We start from the raw sequence: 20,374 nt of genomic DNA, 5'->3' as shown, positions 1-20,374 counted from the left end.
TTTTAGTTTTAGTTTCAGTTAGTTAAATGTGCCAATCATATTGCTGGTGCTGGCTGGCTGTCTCCAATTCCCTTCCCTTCCCTTCCAAACCGCGTTTTTGCTAATCCATAATTAAGTGCATAATTAATCTCCTTAATCATGTTTCGTGAGTTAATTAGCTTTTAAAATAAAATTAATATTCATTTCTTAATACACCTATTAATTGGTGATTCGTTAGTTGATTTTCCCATTTTGGTAGTTTTTTTTTTCTAGGTATTTATGTAACAAAATTAATCCCAAATTAGGGATGGATTGATGCCAAAGAAAATGCCTAATTTTGGTTAATTGTTTATTGCTCCCCACTAAGGAAGCTTCAAATGGAAGACACAAATTGACACAATTAATTTATTAATTATTGGATTGGTCAGCCAGCTAACCTTAATTATTTAATTATTTTTCGATACTTATCATGATCTTTTAGGTAAGGTCTAAAGGGATATTATATATATATAGGAAATTAATAAATATAATATTACACTAAGCAAGTTACTAAGTTGATTAACTGTTTAGTTGCACATATACGATCACTTTTATCTCAGTGCGACGTTATCATCAGGATTTCAAGCTTATTTCGACCAATGTCTTTATATTCAGATTGGCCTTGACTCGGTCAAGTGATTGGTCCCCAAGTCAGGCCAGTGACGGCATGTTGACATCAGCATGACATAATAAAATTTTAAAACTCTAATAATTAATAAAATTTTAATTATAGATATAGTACCGGAAGTTCTACTTGTTAATAATGGGCATTCATTATACATGAATGAGCGAGCGTTCCTTATCCTAGCATGGGCGTTCTTGTGCAAACTAGTTGTCTGACTCAGCGGTTGAACCGCAGTTTGACACTTTTCCTGACTTCCCGTCGGTTCAATTCTGAGTCAGTCCGGTCCAATGGCTAAAACCTGTTTTAGCAATTCAATGGACGGGTTCTCAATCAAACTGGCCAATCTAATTTGGGTTTTAAAACCATGGTTTCGACACAAGTTGAGTCGATATATTCTTGCCTCTAACCAAGTCATTTTCCAACATAGTCCACATCAAAATATGATCATTCATTTGTTATTTTAATAATCAAATCTTCTCATGAGATTGAAACAACAAAAGTTCCAAAATTAATGACCTAACTAAACTGATAAGCTCCGATTAAGTTAATGAGCAAGTTGCAATTCTTTCATATGAAAACTAAGAACAAGTCAAGAAATTTAGCAAATCGGCTGAAACCGCTCCTCTTAAGTCGTGTGCTAATCAAGTGGGATTAGTATTATAACTCAAATAACAGCAAACTTCCCCACACAAAAAATGACATTACATCTAATTTTAAGCCATAACCCACTTGCCCAAAAGCCATTTTATTTAAGTTTATCTTAAAATATATATTACTATTATATTATAAGGTCGGTGTTTAGCCTGAATGTTTGCATTTTTTTAAGACTATCAATCTGATTATATAGTTTCAATTAACCTAAAAAAGAAACTTCTAACCAAGTTTCTTTATATAAATCCGAATTTTAAAGCAATAAAATGCATTATATATATAATAATGCACTATTGTTAAGAGGCCATACATGATCTGGAGCTCTTAAAAGCTCTAACTTATAACTAAAAGGTTCGCTGTGCATGGCGAATTCAACGTCTCTAAAGGCGTCAAAGGTTTATCCTGGCCATGGGCCACTTGCTCCTTCTTCTTCTTCATCTTCTTCTACAGCTCCATGCTACTTCACATCCAAACAAGAAACGTTCACAGTCTGGATGAAATCTCTGGTACTGAACGGTAAAGGTTGCACTGTATTCGACTCCGATGGCCATGTCATGTACCGCGTCGATAACTACAACTCCAACTCCGGCAACGAAGTTTTTCTCATGGACTTCGATGGCAGAGTTCTCTTCACCATTATTAGAAAGGTAATCTTTAAAATATCGCAATTATATACAATGGGTATAGTATACTTTAACAGTGCTGCCGTAGTAACAATCATTCTATGATACTGATACTGATACAGTTTTGTGCATACAGAAGTTTAGATTGTTGGGGTTGAGCTGGGAAGGTTACAGGGCTTGCGATAAGGAGATTGACCTGAAGAAGCCTGGATTTCAAGTGAGAAAAGCCTTTAAGATTTTGAGGAGGTGCGAGTGTAAGGTTGTATTAGGGTTGGATAAAAATGAGCCATATAAGTACAAGATAAAGAGCAGCGGGACAAACAAGATGGGTGTTGGATGCAAGATAACAGACATGTTTGGAGAAGTAGTTGCAGAAGTGAAGAAGAAGGAAACAAGAAGTGGAGTTGTTCTAGGAGATGATGTGTTGACAGTGGTGGTCAAACCTTGTGTTGATCACTCCCTCATCATGGGGCTTCTTGTTGTCTACAATCTCAATCATATGTAAGATGTAAATCAAAGCTTCTTATTACATATAAACTTGTTTGGATGAATTTAATTAGTCTCCTCCGATGCCGGCCCGGCGTTGCCATGTATACAATATATGTCATACATTATGATGCATTGTTTGTGTCGTAATAGAGATTTTGCCGAAAGAATGGCAATTTCAATGGATCTCGAGATTAATTGAAGCACGTGCAAAACTGATCTTAACACTTCGGTCATTAAAAAAAGAAATGACGATTTCCCTGTGTAAAAACCATGGTGTCTGTATAATAAACAATACCTTATGTGTTAACAAGTTGTTGTCGTTCTTGAATTATTTGTAAATAAGTTGAGCTTTTGAAAGTGATCTTATAATATTATTATCATCGCTATCAGTATTTTTAAATGATTTAAAGTTATATCATCAATAAGTTTCATAAATATTGACTTCACGTAATTCAGGATCCCTTGACCTTAGAACTCAATTTCTTAGAATCACCAGCACGTCCATTTGCTACATTAGATTTTGGCTTCTCACTGGACATTGCCGACAATCGAGACTAAGCAACCACATAGACTTTTCCCCTTTACTTGTTTTGAACCTGTGTATAACCTTAATCTCGGATAAGATTACTATATACAATTGCAATTGTTAAAAAAACTACACATTCATTAATCAAATCAATAACCAACGGAAGTGCAAACCACATTAATGCTAATACTTGGATACAAATCACACATGATATGAATAATACACAACAATAATCAGTATTTAGGAATATTTGAACTTATCAATGGGGCTAAGAGTCGTCCATTCAACTTTCTACTAATAAAACTGTTTTGACAATTCCATGTGTTGACGCTTGATTTTGGACGCCAACGACTCGCACGTGGGAAACGCTGAGCTGACTCAGGAGACACACGTGATGGATCCATGAGATTTGAATATAGAGCTGAGATTATATATTTTGCAGATTATATAAGTAAAAGATTGGCAAGAGGGGGTTTTTATAGTGGTTCGGATGCAACAAGCGACTCCTACATCCACTGTTATTTTATTTGATCTCTCCCTACTTCTATGAATTTGCCCGTAAGGCATACAAAGATGAAGAAATACAGTGTTTTTACAGAGAGAAAGAATTGAAGCTAAATCTCAGCCCAGCCACCAGCCTCCCTTCTTCGGGAAGAGAAAAATCCATTTATTCACATTTGCACTCAATGCAATGAGAGCTTTTGCAAACTGCCTTGACACATGGAAGGCTCTCGTCCATTCATCTCTTTGAAATGAGATAAAGTTGGTGAGAATATCTTTGGAGATATGGGCTTGGCAGCTGGTACAGAGAGACATTAATTGTGCTGACATAGGCTTGACTTTTTGAAGGCATAACAGAAGCCCCCCATTTTTTGAAGTGCGTAATCGCGCTTCAGAAACTAAGTCTTTGATCTGACTGGCTGCAGTCTCGAACTGAAGAGCTCGAACTGAATCTGTTAGGAAGATGATCAGAAATCTTAGGAAAACGACCAGAAATCTGTTAGGAAAACGCCAAAATCTGTTAGGAGCGACCAGAAATCTGTTAGGAAACGACCAAATCTGGTAGGAGAACGACCTGAAAGGTCATAACGAGCTCAATCTGAGCAAAACGAGCTCAACTTGAGAGCAAAACGACCTCGACCAAGAGGTCAAAACGACTCAAAAAGCAAAACGACCTCAACTGAGAGGTCAAAACGAGCTCAATGAGCAAAACGACCTCACTTTGAGAGGTCAAAACGACCTGAATGAGCAAAACGACCTCAACTTGAGAGGTCCAAATGAACTCAATAAGCAAAACGACCTCAACTTGAGGTCAAACGACCTCAATGAGCAAAACACCCACTTTGAGAGGTCAAACGCCTCATGAGCAAAACGACCTCAACTTGAGAGTTCAAAACGAGCTCAATGAGCAAAACGAGCTCAACTTGAGAGGTCAAACGAGCTCAATGAGCAAAAACGACCTCAACTTGAGAGGTCAAAACGAGCTCAACAAGCACAACGACCTCAACTTGAGAGGTCAAAACGAGCTCAATGAGCAAAACGACCTCAACTTGAGAGGTCAAAACGAGCTCAATGATCAAAACGACCTCACTTGAGAGGTCAAAACGAGCTCAATCTGAACAAAACGAGCTCACTTGAGAGCAAAACGCCCTCGACTTGAGAGGTCAAAACGACCTGATGAAGCAAACGACCTCAACTTGAGGTCAAAACGACCTTAACTGAGAGGTCAAAACAGCTCAATGAGCAAAACGACCTCAACTTGAGAGGTCAAAAAGCAAAACGACCTCAACTTGAGAGATCAAAACGAGCTCAAATGGAAAAACGACCTCAATTTTAGAGGTCAAAACGAGCTCGACCTGAAAGGTCAAAACGAGCTCGACCTGAAAAGTCAAAACGAGCTCGACCTGAGAGATCATAACAGCTCTACCAAAGAGCACAGAGATCAGCGATCTCAGCGTGTGATACGCATTCGAACACGTGATTTGAAGCTAAGGTCCGCGATCTGAAGTTGAGGATCAGGACGGCATGGGCGTGCGATCTGCGATCTGGCCCGCGATCGGAGAACTCTGATGCATGTGTTCTGCATCTGGCCACGCGATTTGAAGCAAAGATTCGCGATCTGAAGCTGAGGATCAGGATGGCATGGGCGTGCGATCTGCGATCTGGCCACGCATCGGAGAACTCTGATGCGTGCGATCTGTGATCTGGCCACGTGATTAGAGAATTCTGATACGTAATCGAAGAATTCTAACGCGTACGATCTACGATCTGGCCACGCGATCGAGAACTCTGACGCGTGCGCTCTGGCCACGCGATTGGGAATTCTAACGTGTGCGATCTGCGATCTGGCCAACGATTGGAGAATTCCTGCGAGGTTTGAGATCTGAGCACGCCATCAGGGAACTTGGATGCAGGCTTGAGAATCGGACCTGCATGGGCCACCAAACTGTTGACGCTTGATTTTGGAAGCCAACGACTCGCACTTGGGAAACGCTGAGCTGACTCAGGAGACACACGTGATGGATCCATGAGATTTGATATGGAGCTGAGATATATATTTTGCAGATTATATAAGTAAAAGATTGGCAAGAGGGTTTTTATAGTGGTTCGGATGCAACAGCGACTCCTACATCCACTGTTATTTTATTGATCTCTCACTATTTCTTGAATTTGCCCATAAGGCATACAAAGATGAAGAAATACAGTGTTTTTACAGAGAGAAAGAATTGAAGCTAAATCTCAGCCCAGCCACCAGCCTCCCTTCTTCGGAAGAGAAAAATCCATTTTATCACATTTGCACTCAATGCAATGAGAGCTTTTGCAAACTCCTCGTGACACATGGAAGGCTCTCGTCCATTCATCTCTTTGAATGAGATAAAGTTGGTGAGAATATCTTTGAGATATGGGCTTGGCAGCTGGTACAGAGAGACTTAATTGTGCTGACTATGCTTGACTTTTTGGGCTACACCCATGATTTAACATAAAAAGCATCTCTACTATATCCCATAATACAAATAATTATATATGATTCATTATCACAATGAAGTATGATTTTTAAAATAATAAAATTCAAAAATCCCAAAAATTTGGTTAGTGGTATTGATTTAATTTGAAGACAACAAAAAAAAAAAAAAAAAAGGGATTGAATAAATTTAAAAAAAAGTACTCTATTATTTATTCAACAGAAAAAACTTAGGCATGAATTATTTGTGTATTCATTAGACTAATAGGATTTATCTCTCTTTTTTTTTTTTTTCTTTTTTTTTTTTTTTTTTTTTTTTTTTGGGTAAAAAGTTCTAGTACAAATATACCCATGAAGCATGTATCATTGAGGAGAAGAATATATAATTAATCAGTTGTTTTTATCCTTAACACATCTTCATTTAGTGTATTATGTTGACAAAGCTTGCCCAAAGCCTGCCCACGCAACGAGCACGCACACAAACCCCCCCACATTGCCCAAACAAACCACCCACATACACAGCAACAAAATCTCAGGCCCAACACAATCAGTCGCTAGAACATCCCGAGCCATCTTTTATAAACCCAACCCACCTCCATTAAATCCAAGTCCAAGGGACTTAAATCCAAGTCCGTAAGGACCGTAACATAAAATACAACCACTCATCAAACACCTATGAACTTTCAGGAACCAAAACCCAACACCCTCAACAACCCCTTAATATCCATTCCCCTCGTCTCACAACAAAGTCTGTTTGGTAGAGTATAATTGGCCAAACTTTGGGTGGGAAAACGTCATTCAGCGTTCCTAAAATCTATGAGTTGCGTACCAAAGACCCGCAGTCATCGTGTCGGGTCTCATCAAAAGTGTATTACTTGAAAGGGTGTGTTTTAATGAAGTTCTAAATTTAGTATAGATGTTCCCTTGTGTTTATATGAGATAATTGATTCATTTATTTAATTTGTCCACCAATTTCACATAGGTGTGTCAGTCTAATTTATGCTCTAGAGATACATTTGGATTGACTACCCATTAGTGGTATTCAAAAAAATATAAAACCAAACCAAAACGGTTATCCAAAAAACGTTTAATTTTGATCAAAGAAATAAAAAAAATTGATTTTTTTGTCGGTTACCGATTTACAAGAATAAGAATTGGTTAACCGAATCTTTTTTATAAAGCGGTTTATTATAAAAATATTAAATAAAAAAAGTCGTGTTTTATTATAAAATATTAAAATATTACATATTAATATTAAATTAAAATTGATTAAAAACTGGTTAATCGAAAAACTGGTTTTCCCCTTAACCGATTCGGTTTCGGTTCAGAAAAATTCATAAACTAAAAAAGCGTTCGATTCACAAAATCGGTTAATTGTTTTGACCACTCCTACTAACCATATCTCTAGATGCCTTTGTTTGTGAGATTCACTTGGATGAGAGTGATTTTTTGTTGGTTACTATATGCTAATTAAATTTATATAAAATTCGTTCCCACCTATAATTATATATTTGCTTATATTTTGCATGGTTTTCAGACAATTTCTCTTTTTATACCAATCACAAAACAGAAAATTGGTAAATATTGGGGGTCAGCAAGAGTAGGTTCTACCTGGACCCGACGGGTACCAAGGGTCTCGATTCCGAGAAGGAAATAGTTTCTACCCGGAGCAAGGGCATTAAGCTATACTATGATGAAGCTAATAGGACCGAACCCCAGTTTTGGTTTCAGTTCCACCCTACTGAACTGGGAACTAGAACTAGAACCGAGAATAGGTATCCTGCAAGGAATCGGTTTAGAAATGAGTTGAAATTATAGTATACAACAGGGGGGTTTTAAGTAATTTTAATTTACAAATCAAAATTCCCATTTGATTGACATTTGGGGAAAATCATTTGTGAACAAATAATGAACATATCACTTTCTTTGATTTTGGCAATTGAGACTATGAACCTGTTAATTTAAACCTGCTTAATTAATTGAAATTACTCATATTCATAAAAATGGGGGTCTAATCAAAGTAAGAGATGGTATGATTAATGGAGTCAATGATTAAGCAATTTTAATTTTTACCTCAGTCTAAAAGGAAATCAATTACTGACCAATCATTTTCTTAATTAATACTATAATCTAATTAATCACTTGGTTAACTTTATTGGACTCTAACTGGACCCCCACGTGACACAACAATGACATGCATTTAAAATAAATTACTTAAAACTCAATAACAGAAAGATGAACCTATGTGATTGTATCATTATTAATTAGGTGAGCTGGATAGAAAATGACAACACCAATTTAATTTAATTAATTAAAACTGAGAAAAAAATAGTAGCTGGAAAACCATTTTGCTTTGTGTTACTTGCTAAAATCAGATATTAATTATAGAATTTTACTTACTTTCCTCATTGTGTCGGTTGTAGAATTAATTAGGATGTCAAACGATTTACACTTCTGTTAAACACAATGTGTCCAAATATAATATGATTATCTTTATTGTCTTTACTTTACTAAGATTAAAATTGGATGCATGCTAAGACTTAGACTATATATTAAAATTATTTAAAATAATTAAAATAATTAAAAAGTTAAAAGTTAAAGAATTTATTAAAATAAAAAAATTAGTTTATTTGTATTAGGGCCATCTGAAATAAATAACCAATCATATTTGTATTTTTGTAAATAAATGGAGGTGTATTTGTAATTTTTAAAAGTGTTTTTGTTATTTTTTTAAACTAATAGAAACTATTTCGTAATTGAAACGGGTTTCGGTTCCATATTTCAGGAATCGACCAATTCAGATTCCAATTTTTCCAAAAAAATCCAAGGTACTCGGACTCGATCACTCTCAAAAATAGAAATCTGAAAGCAACAATGCAGAAACAGCTAGCTACTCTGCTCCTTAGCCTCTATATTGATTAAACCATTGCCATCATACACGAGATGAGCTAAGCATTTTAAAATCTTCATCATCATCCTTCACTTCATTATGAGACTTACCATTCATTTCATCTCAAACTGTAGTTCACCCATCAATTGCTTCACTCTTGCTTTTAATGTTCAACTACAAATTCCATTTTCCACTCAGAAACTACAATTGTAACCATTATTATTTTAAGGAGTAGATGGCCCGTTTTAATTTTTCTATGTGCTCAGGTACAGTATTTAAATTTTTCTGTAGCTTATTTCTTCTATGTTTTGGTGGTAAGAGTCATATTCCAAGGGACGCAAAGGAATTAAAATGTTAGAGATGCAAAACATCAGGGCGTTTATGTTGGTGGGGAAGAGGATGATGATGATAAGACCACTAAGACTAATGAAGATAGGGTGTTCATGTTGGTGTGGAAGAGGATGAGGATGATGATGATAAGACCAAGACTAGTGAAGATCAAGGTATTAATGAAGAATAATGCTAACCTTACTCACATATCACCCTGCTGCCACGTTTCTCCCCCTAAAATTTAAGAAAAAAAATTAAACCCTAAATTGAAATTTGGAGGGAACCCAAAAGAGAAAGAGTAAACACTTTCATTTTATCTTTTCCCCTAAATCAGATTAACTCGAATCCAATCTCAGCCAATATCGAATTTCGATTTTGAAAAACCATAAGCCTTAACCTTCCAATCTCAACCGCCTTCTCGAATCCAAAAATAAGGGAGTACGAAGATCACATATGGAGAAAGCGGTGAAGAAATGTTGGATTCTTATCACAGATGAAACACAAACAGTGAACGACAGTGGTGAAGACAAGCAATGGTTAGGTGAGTAGCTGATTTATTTGCTCTCATTTTTATTCTCTTGTTCTTTTCTTCCTCTCTTGTTGGTTTCAATGGTCATTTCAAAGTTTGTGTTAATGTTCAATTTGAGTGAAGAGTAGCCGACGTCAAAGGTTTTGTTTGTGTATTTTAGTAATGGGTTTTGATTACACACTAACTGCTTGTGGTAATGTCCAGCCATCTGCAGCGATGACCACTGACGATCTCAGCCACCTTTTAATCAAGCACTCCCTTTCAAGCACTCCCTTTCACTGAAGATTAATATATATGAAACTAGTATTGGGAATTATTAATCACTACTTCCAATAATTCAGCATTGAACTTAGTCAGAAATCACAAATATAATTTACAATAAATGACAAATAGATTAGAGTTCAATGGGAAATTTTGTCGATGTATCTTATATCTAATACACAAATATTAATAAGGAACTGGTATGGCTCTGGATGGACAGGACCAATGTCCAGATCTTAACTTCAGTGAATTGAAACCAAGAATTTATGGAAAAAAAAATTGGAGCTTTATTAGTGCTGACCGAGTAGGTGGTTTTGTTTAACATTACATGGCAGATTTTTGGTCATTGACAAGTTATACTTAAACCATTTCATGGGATGGACATGGACATAGATTCTGCAGCTTTTATTAGCCTATTTCTTTTACTATAATATGTTTTAGGTTAGTTTAGCTGTTTTTTTATTGACTCGCTAAGAATCTACTCTCAACTCTATTTCCATAAACTAAAAGGCTCTTTTGACGAAGGTTTTATGTTTGAAACTTGCTTAATATATTACAAGTTTGGCACTGTTTTATTTAGTTGTCTTTAATTAGGTTTCAAAGTTTCTAGATTGTAGAACTGGATAACATTAAAATATTATGAAATTACCCTTGTTAATTGGATTATATCATAAAACATTATATGAACTACTTACCCTCCAAAAAAAAAAAAAACATTATATAAACTATTTATTTCACGTGTCATTTGTATATGTGAAGATATGTATTTCTTTATGGTTTTGATAGCCTTTATATATACGTAGAACCATTTAAGTGTTGGACATTCAGTGAACGTAGAATTTTGAGGTGGAACTATGGACTTTTGCACCTACTTTTTACTAATCATTAATATTACTATTGAATTCTCAATGTTGGATGCATTGTTTAATCAACATTAGTATTTTTTTAATAGAATCTATTTCTAAAGCCAATATTGTTTGCAATAGTAAACCAAAAATGGAAGAGTGCAATGAAAAAAAACCAAGGAACTCTTTTTTTTGTGTTCTTGTACAAAAGTCTAGTATTGGACATTGTTAAGGGAATGCAAATTTGTATGGAGCAATATTTTGCTTGTTACTTGTAAATCGTTTGTGTATAATAGTATAAGAATTGTATATCCTTGACTATTCTTCCTATTATAATGTATGTTGTGTACTCTGATTTTTTGTAATGCAACCCATGCAAAAACAAAGTTAAGAGTTTTGTTCTGTACAAGTTTTATATAATTTACATCAATATATTTTCTTTTAATTTAATGCAACATTGAGCTCAGCATCCATTCCATAAAACAAATCAATTATGATCAAACAGACACCAAAAAAATCATATTTCCTATTGAATACATCACATTAAATCATAAATTGTGTCGTCTATATAACATCAAACTTTGTCAACAATAACAAATAACAATAGTCTCCTTTACAATGAAATTAATTCTCTTGCTATACATTAAATCATTTATAGATTCTCTTCCTCAGTAGTCAACATTTCAAAACAATGCTGATTAAAAATTCTATAATTATTGTGGTTGGGGTGGTCTTTGGGTTTTTGGTTGTGTGTGATCGGGAGGTGGCCTGTTGTCCTTGGCTGTTTTGCTGTTGGCTTAATTGGTTACTGATCTGGTTGGATGGGTAGGTGGTGTTTGGGTTGTGGGTGGCTAGGGCTAGGCCCTTGGGTGGCGTTTGTGGGCTGATGTGAGGTGGTGCTTATTTTTGGTTGTGTCTAGTTTGCTGGTTTTGTTTTGGCTTTGTAGGTTGGTTGTTGTGCAGGTTGTTGTTGCTAGTTGGCTATGGTGTTGGGGAGGGGGATGGTTGTGAAGGTTCTGCTTTTTTGGTGTTGTATGTTGCACTGGTGAAACTATTTTTTTTATTCGTTTTCTGGTGTAGTTGGTTGTCATTCTCTTGTGGCTGCTCCCTCCGGTTTTGGCTTCCTGCCTGGTCTTCCTTTGGATTTTTTGTTCCGTGAGAAGGTGGTGTGGTTTAGAGCTGCTGCCGTTGGGTCCTTTTTGCTGCTACACTTGGGCTGTTATTGCTGGCATTCTGGCTTTGAGTTGCTGCTATTGGGGCTTGTTTGGTTGCTGTTGGGGTTGTTTTGTTGCTGCTACTCGTGGTGATTTTGCTGCTACTGTTGGGGCTTTTGTTTGTTGCTGCTAAGGTATTGGTTGCTGCTATTGGGTTGATTTGCTATTGCTGTTAGGGCCTTTTGGTGCTGTTGGTGTTTTTTTTGCTGCTGCTAGGGCTGCTATCCCTGGGGTTGTTTTGCTGCTTTTGGGATTTTTCTTTGCTGCTACTCGAGGTGATTCTGCTGCTGCTGCTGCTGTTGGGGTTTTGGTTGCTACTCCTGAGTTGATTTCCTCCCATTGCTGTTGTTGTTCGGGCCTTTTGCTGCTGCTAGTTTTTTTTGGCTGCTGTTGTGGTTGCTGACCTTGGGTTGTTTTGCTGCTGCTGCTAGGATTTTTTTTTGCTGCTACTTGAGGTAATTTTGCTGTTGCTGCTGTTGGCGCCTTTTTTGCTGCTATTGGGGCTGCTGCTGCTGTGGTTTTAATTGTTGCTCCTAGGATTGATTTGTTGCTGCTGCCTGGGCCTTTTATTGCTGTCATTGGTTTTTTTGCTGCTGCCCCTAGGGCTGTTTTGCCACTGTTGGGATTTTGCCTACTATTAAATCATAGCTTAATCTATAACCTGGATTATTATTCTAGTAATGGTAGGGATATGCTACAACACATTATATACACAAACAAGAATAATCTTAGCAAAAATACTCCCCTATCTCTCTCTTTCTCCTTCCATTTTGACTGTAAAAAATAGAGAGATGCACGTTGGGAACAAGGCTAGGTTAGGGTTGAGGTAAACCAAAACCCCTCCGGGATTAGTCAAAAGCTAATATTTTTTAAATTGATCAATTGACATTATATTGGTTATATATCAATTGACATAATAGTATATTATATGCTTTAATATGATATGTATTGAAGAGTTTAATTTTTATAACAATCTAATAATAACACGAATTATGCACAAACTAAGCACGACCTAATTTAATGCTATCATTTATATTAGATTTTTACAAATAAGCCCGATTCACGGATTTGGCTAGTAATGAAGAATCTGAAGTCTCGGTGGCAAATAATTTGTTTTAGGATCATAAGGTGACATTGAAGGATCTGCATCAAGTGGTGCCAACATAGGCGTCGAAGTTGAACAACGGGTTCTAGGACTAATCTTGAAAATCGGATCAAGATTAACACAATGATTCTCTTTGGTAACATTCTCTAGTAATGAGCTTACATATTCTAATGTTACCTTTGAATCAGAAACAAAATCACTTTTGAAAGCTTCATCATCTAAGTCAGTGATTGTTGAGTCATATAAAGTCTCAATCTTGTCTTGATTCAAGCCCGTCTTTGGTTTCAAAAGGTCGCTTCAAAATGCAATTTTGATAATATATGGTACTATGATGCTAGAATGCGATGACAAAAACTTCTAACTAGGGGTGGAAAAAAAAAAAAAAATCGAAAACCGAACTAAACTAAAAAACTGGACCGAAAATTTGGTTTTTTTTTTTGGGTTTCGATTCGTATATTAAAAAAATCGAAAATCTAGTTCGGTTTTTGGAAAAATAAAATTCGGTTACCCGAAACCGGTTTGCTGAACCGAAAATTTAAAATTATTTATTTATTTTTACTTTTTACGTTTTTTAGTTTTTACTCTACAGTCTACTCTTGTCACTCTCGTGTCTACTGTCTAACACTAACACAACTCTACAATCTACTCTTAAAGTTTACACAACACTCTACAACAGTCACCACTCAACAGAATACAGATCTACACTCAATCTCATTTCTCTGATTCTCAGATTTCTCACTGCCGCACGCCGTAGCCTCAGCCGCATTCTCTGTTGGACTCTCACGCTGCATGTCGCAAGCTGCAGCTGCATGCTCTGTCTCTCATTCTCTGTCAGACTCACCTCACGCCGCCCGCTGCCACGCCACAGCCACATTCTCTGTCTCTCATTCTCTGTCGGACTCACCTCACGAGTCACTCACCTCAGACTTAGACCTCAGTATTCAGTAAGTCTCCCATTCTCTCTCAGATCTGTGTTTCCGGTGGGTTTTAGATATGGGTTTTCACTTTTCAGATCTGTGTTGTCACTTGTTTATTCATGTTTATTTGCAGCCAAACTGAAGAAATTTATGGATTACTTTTAATATATGATCCCAGCTCATCCGACAGGCGATAGATTAAAGATATACATGTTCTCTCTTTTTCCTTATGAAATCATATTACGTAATGATGTCTACTGTGTTCTTGTGTCTGCATGATGCATCCACCTTATTTGAATTTGGTCTGATTAATAGCCATATATTATATATGAGTTAATGAGTTATGGAGAAAATAATATTTTCCTTCTTCAGATTGAATCTAAAGTCTATATGGGATTGCTTTTTAAAAGTAATGTCTTCTCCATGTGAAAGTGACATCAAGAAAGCAATGTTGAATGTTGATGATATCTAAAACTTTGATGTCTATTGTGTTCTTGTGTCTGCATGATGCAACCACTTTATTTGAATTTAGTCTGATTATAGCCATATATTATATATGAGTTATGGAGAAAATAATATTTTCCTTCTTCAGATTGAATCTAAAGTCTATATGGGACTGATTGTTTTGTTTCTTTCTTATAAAGCAATGTTGCACGCCCATTATCTTCCTTCTTTGTCTTCCCAAAAGTTGCTCAATTTGTTTTGTCTGCTTTGGAATATTCATTTGTTAATAACTCCCGAAGCAGTCTTGTGTTATTTATATGAATATTCATTTGTTAATGACTCCTCTTCAGCAGTACAAGTGAAGTTGCAGAAAGGGAATACGTTACATTATAGTTATCACGACGAACGAAAGTGAAAGCAAGAAGGAGATCTATACAGCAAATCAGGTTTCATTTCTTTTTTACCTTTGAGGTTGCTTATTTACTTATTATGCCATATGCAAATATCTACTTTAATTTTCTGGTTAATAAAGAATCTAATTGTCTAAGCAATTTGCACTTTTCTTTGTAGATTATTAACTTTTCCTGATTCTTAATTTCTAGTGTATTTAATTTGTGAATTCTAGCTTTCAAAATGAAACGGTGCAATCCTATTGAAGGACTAAAAGAGGCATACGAGAAGTTGTCCTCTCCTAGGTAATTTAATTACTTCATTTTTAGTGTAATAGTATTTTATTTTGTTCATTATTTGTATTGATTTTTATGTATAATTAATCATTTCAGGAATTCAAGTGAGGAAGTCCCAAGTACTACTGATTTAAAGAAGGTTAGTGAGCTTTATTACATATGTAATTTTGTGTACATGTTGAAATAGTTAATGCATATTCCTTTTTTATGCCATTGTAGATATCTTTGACTAGTGATAACAACACACCCACTTTTGACACTTCACATGACACTCAAGCACCTACACCAAAGACCACCCATACCTTCAAGTCTTAAACGTGCGAGATCTACCACTAGTAGGAAGAATACGTCTGAAATGTGGGATCATTTCACCAAAAATGAGTGTGAGAATAAGGATGATTTGAGGGCAACATGTAACTATTGTGGGAATGTTCTTGCTTGTCCAAGTAAAAGTGGTACAAGTTGTCTACGTAACCACTTAGGTAGGTGTAAAAAGTATTATTTGAATGTGGTGGACAAGAGACAGAAGACATTATTCTTTCAACAAGCATCATGTGACCTCTCAAGTGAGGCTGCCACCTCTACACAATCGAACTTGTTGTCATGGAAATTTGATCAAGATTTTATTAGAGAAACTATTGCCCAAATGATCATTATCGATGAGCTACCGTTTAATTTTGTGGAGCGTGAGGGGTTTCACCGTGTGATGAGTGCGGCATAGCCTAGGTTTCAAATGCCCTCCCGTAAGACTGTGGCTACTGATTGTTTCAAGATTTGTCTTAAAGAGAGTGAAAAGCTAAAGAAGTTTTTTAGTAAGTTCAATCACATAGTTTGTCTCACTACTGATACATGGACAAGTTGTCAGAACCTCAACTATATGTGTCTTACGGCTCACTTCATCGATGACAATTGGCAACTACACAAAAGGATTCTAAACTTTTGTCCTATAAGTAGTCATAAAGGTTTAATCATTGGGAAGACAATGGAGAGATGCTTACTTGATTGGGGTATTTCTAAAGTATTCACAGTAACGGTCGACAATGCAAGTTCTAATGATGTGGGTATAAGCTATCTTAGGACTTGGTTATCTAACTAGCAGGGAAATGTCTTGGGTGGTCAATTCCTTCACATGAGATGTTGTGCACACATACTAAGTTTGATTGTAAGAGAGGGGTTAAAAGATATGGATGACTCCATATTTAGAATTCGTGCTACAGTAAGATATGTGAGGTCTTCTCCAGCAAGGTTAATGAGATTTATGGAGTGTGTGGAGAAAGAAAAAAATTGAAAGTAAGAGTCATTTGGTGCTTGATATGTAGAAACAAGGTGGAACTCTACTTATTTGATGTTGGATGCCGCAGTTAAATTCCAAAGAGCATTTGAATTATTGGAAATAGAAGATAGTAAGTACAAAGATGAGCTTTCTAGTGCGGACAGGTCAAAGGGTTTGCCTACGTTTAGTGATTGGGAATGTGCCCGGTACTTGTTACCGTTTCTGAAAATTTTCTATGATGCTACCATACGTGTGTCCAGCTCTTTTTATGTAACTGGTAATGAGTACATGCGACAGATATATAGCATTGGGATGAAGATTTCAGAATGGTCTCATAGTCCTGATCTTAGCTTAAGTTCTATGGCCGCAAGAATGAAGGGAAAATTTGACAAATATTGGTCCAATGTTGATAATATCAACATAATGTTATTCATTGCGGTTGTTTTAGACCCTAGGGACAAGTTAGAATATGTTGACTGGGTGGTTAATGAGTCCTATGATGTTTTTACTACTGATAAGTTAAAGGAAAAATTGATGGAAATTTTGTTGTCTTTATTTAACCATTACAATTTGTGTAACGTGGCTGGGGCTCTTACTACGCAGTCAAGTCAGCAATCTTCAGGTGTGACTACAGTTGATCAAGGTAATGCTGATATTGATCCTCGAGAATGCATGAGGGTTAAGTTTAAAAGGAGAAGATTGACAGCCAAGCTAATAAGTCTAAATCAGAGTTGGATAAGTATTTGGCTGATGACGTTGAAAATGACAATGACAAGACATTTGATCTCTTGAAATGGTGGAAGATGAATTTAACAAAATATTCAGTTCTCTCTTTGATGGCATGAGATGTATTAGCTATGCCCGTTTCAACTGTTGCATCTGAGTCGGCTTTTAGTATAGGGGGTCGTGTATTGGATCCATTTCGTAGCTCCCTTACTATGAAAATGGTGGAAGCTCTTATCTGCACACAAGATTGGATTCGAACTACGCGTGCACCATTAGCCATTGAGGACACCTTGGATGAGTTAATGAAAATTGAGTCGGGTAAAATTTTTGCTTTACTTTCAATTAATTAATTATGTATGTGTTTGATTTGTTAATTATATTTTCAATTATTTAATTATGTGTTTATCCAATTTTTTGCAGAATTTCCATCTTTCAGAGTAGAAAGTACTCGTCCTAACTAAAGATTGAAGGGCAATCCAAATTTCCAATAACAAGGTATGTACTATGATTTTATTTAGTTTCATTTGTTCTTCTATTTATTAATTTCTAGATATGATTGGACAAACTTATAAAAAGAAAGAAATTTAAAATGGAAGCTACCTGACAAGTTATGGAACTTTTTTTGTTTTAACAGTTGACATTTGACAATGGATTGGCATGTGCTTGGAGTTTGATGGTTATTGCTTGCTTGGAGGCTCTTTTTGTGGATTTGTTATATTTATATTTGCTAGTTTGAAATCTTTTTGTGGATTGGCATGTGTTTGCTAGTTTTAATCATGTGTTTGATTTACATTTCATTTTCCATCCGTAACAAGGTTGCAATCATATGATAAATTTATGCATAACAGCCACTCATTATCTTGGTGAAATTGTAATAATTTGCCAAAATAAATTCTCAAAGATAAGGACAAACAATAATATGCTCAGCGGTGTCTAAATGAGATTATTGAGTGACTTTGAGGCCATAAATTAAGGTTTTCCAACAAGCATTATCTGTATGGCACTTATATTATTTCCCATGAGATGAGAGATGTAGCTCTTCAGTTACTGGCAATGAAGGCTTGATTATTTCAACCCGAATATCAAGAAAAATATGGTATTTCAAAATTGAAGTATATGAATAAAACATGGAAAGAAAAGAGGGAAGGAGAAAATAACCTGCCTGCACCCAATTTATACCAGTATTGTTTAAAACTAAAATACATATGCCTTTTAGACTTTTAGTTGTAGCAGTCCAGAGATATCCTTTGACATTATATTGTTAGAAAAATTGATAGCAGTGAGACCTGGTAACCCGTAACTGTTCACAGATGACATGTATCATGTATTTATTTTTGCAATCTTTGATTTGTAATTTTAAATTATTAATATTTGATGTACATTAAAATTATATGAATTCAAATAATTCAATTACAATAAATATAATTTTAATTCAAGTAAAAAAAAAATTGGAAAAAAAATGGGCCAAAAACCGAATTGGGCCGAAAAATGCAGCCCATAATTGGGCCAAAAAATGCAGCCCAATATATAACCGGTTTAAAACTGGTTAACCAAACTGAATTTTCGGTTCGGTTTATAACCGAAACTGGACTGGTTTCGGTTCAGTTATTTTTCTGAACCGAAAACCGGTTCGGTTAACCGGTTTTTTCCACCCCTACTTCTAACCACCACATATTAAATCCATCACCACTACTATGTGATAGAGATGTTAAAATTGGTTATATATCAATTGACATAATAGTATATTATATGCTTTAACATGATATCTATCGAAGATTCCAACATTTTCATTTAGTTTAATACACAAGTTTAGAATATAGTTAATGGTAAATTTTAATTTTTTTTATTGGTCAAGATAAGTCACAATCACAATTTTAATAGGAAATCTTTGTGCCCAAGCATAGTATCATGCCATTTTGGACCCTTTTTTCCAATTTTAATGGGAAATCTTTGTGCCTAGGCACAATCTCATGCCATTTTGAACCCTTTTTTCCTTTTTCTCTTAGTTAATCTGCCACTCTCCATCTCCCATCGAGTCCACACTCAAGGTAACATTGTTTTTCTTAAACTCTATATATATCGTTTTTGTATACAAAAAACAAATAGTTGTTTCTTTTTCTCTCTCAAACTCTCAGTCAATCTACAACTCTCCATTTCCCACTAAGTCCACACTCAAGTTTTCCTGAAACACTATATTTTTTGCTCACAAACATCAAAGAGATGAAATGGAGAAGAATTAATGACAAAAAAGAATATACTACTATGAGGATATGTCAAATAATTAATTTATGTAAAGGCATAAAAACATAATAAATCATTAAAATCATCGAGTAAGATTTGTGGGGTACTCCTTCAATGTTCCTTTGTTGATTCCACCTACTGAAGCCATCTTCTTTCTGTGTGAATATTTTTCAATAAAATCAACTATTGATCTATTATGTCGTGCACATTTTGTGATGATTTTGAGTTACTATAGGAACTATATTATTTTATATATGTTGTATTTACTCAAATAATTATCATATTATTTTATATATGTTCTATCAATTATATAAACATTAAAATGCAGAACCTTAACTTTGAATGGAACACGTCAATTGGCGAACTACCAAACTCTTGTGCACACTATAGTGTTGTGACAAGCAATTGGCTGGCGTAGGCATAGGAGGCAGCCACAAGCCCACAACGGCAGCGTGACCTGAATTTTCACGTAGGTGTGAGGAGTGGAAGGACATTCAATGTGATCAAGGAATTCAATAGTAGGTGGAAACAACTGGGTTTGGCAGAGGTTGTGACAGCTATACTTGCGTTTTCGGCTGCTATTAGGAACAGTGAAGCTAATACTATGATGGAGCTTGAAATTGAACTTAAAAAAAGCATATGATTCACTTAACCTAAGTTTCTTTTCGGTTAATGGATTGAACTATGATGATTATGATTCAATTAAGGTTGAATTTATGTAATACAGAGATGTTGTGAACTTGTTCATTCTTTGTGGGCTAGAGACTGTTTTTTAAACTACAAGGATAGGATGTTTGTATTCTGTGAGTGAATTTATATCTCATTTTAAAGATATATATAGTGTTTTTTTTTTTTTTTTTTTTTGGGTAATCTCGGAAAATTTTTTTACAGTTTAGAGTTCAGTTTAGCTAGACTTTTGACATCCCTTGGAAAAAGCTATCGGTCTTGAGACACTCTACGTGCAATGTGTGTAGATATGATATATCTATATAAAGCCCTTGAGAGAAGGTAAGGTCTGA

The 20,374-nt window shown here is 35.5% G+C and overlaps 1 protein-coding gene across 1 annotated transcript; it reads left to right on the top strand.

The window, feature by feature from the left end:
• Positions 1-1,609: 1,609 nt before the first annotated feature.
• On the top strand, positions 1,610-2,703 carry LOC116132661 (protein LURP-one-related 11-like). The gene is made up of 2 exons (XM_031418329.1): positions 1,610-1,941; positions 2,054-2,703. Exons 1-2 carry the CDS (start codon positions 1,657-1,659, stop codon positions 2,420-2,422), a joined length of 654 nt encoding a protein of 217 aa, XP_031274189.1. The 5' UTR covers positions 1,610-1,656; the 3' UTR covers positions 2,423-2,703.
• The last annotated feature ends 17,671 nt before the right edge of the window (positions 2,704-20,374 follow it).

The sequence above is a fragment of the Pistacia vera genome, unplaced genomic scaffold (genome assembly GCF_008641045.1).
Source record: "Pistacia vera cultivar Batoury unplaced genomic scaffold, PisVer_v2 Contig259, whole genome shotgun sequence".
Lineage (NCBI taxonomy): Eukaryota > Viridiplantae > Streptophyta > Magnoliopsida > Sapindales > Anacardiaceae > Pistacia > Pistacia vera.
Note: the sequence above shows the minus strand (reverse complement) of the source record. Positions and strands in the feature narration are given on the sequence as shown.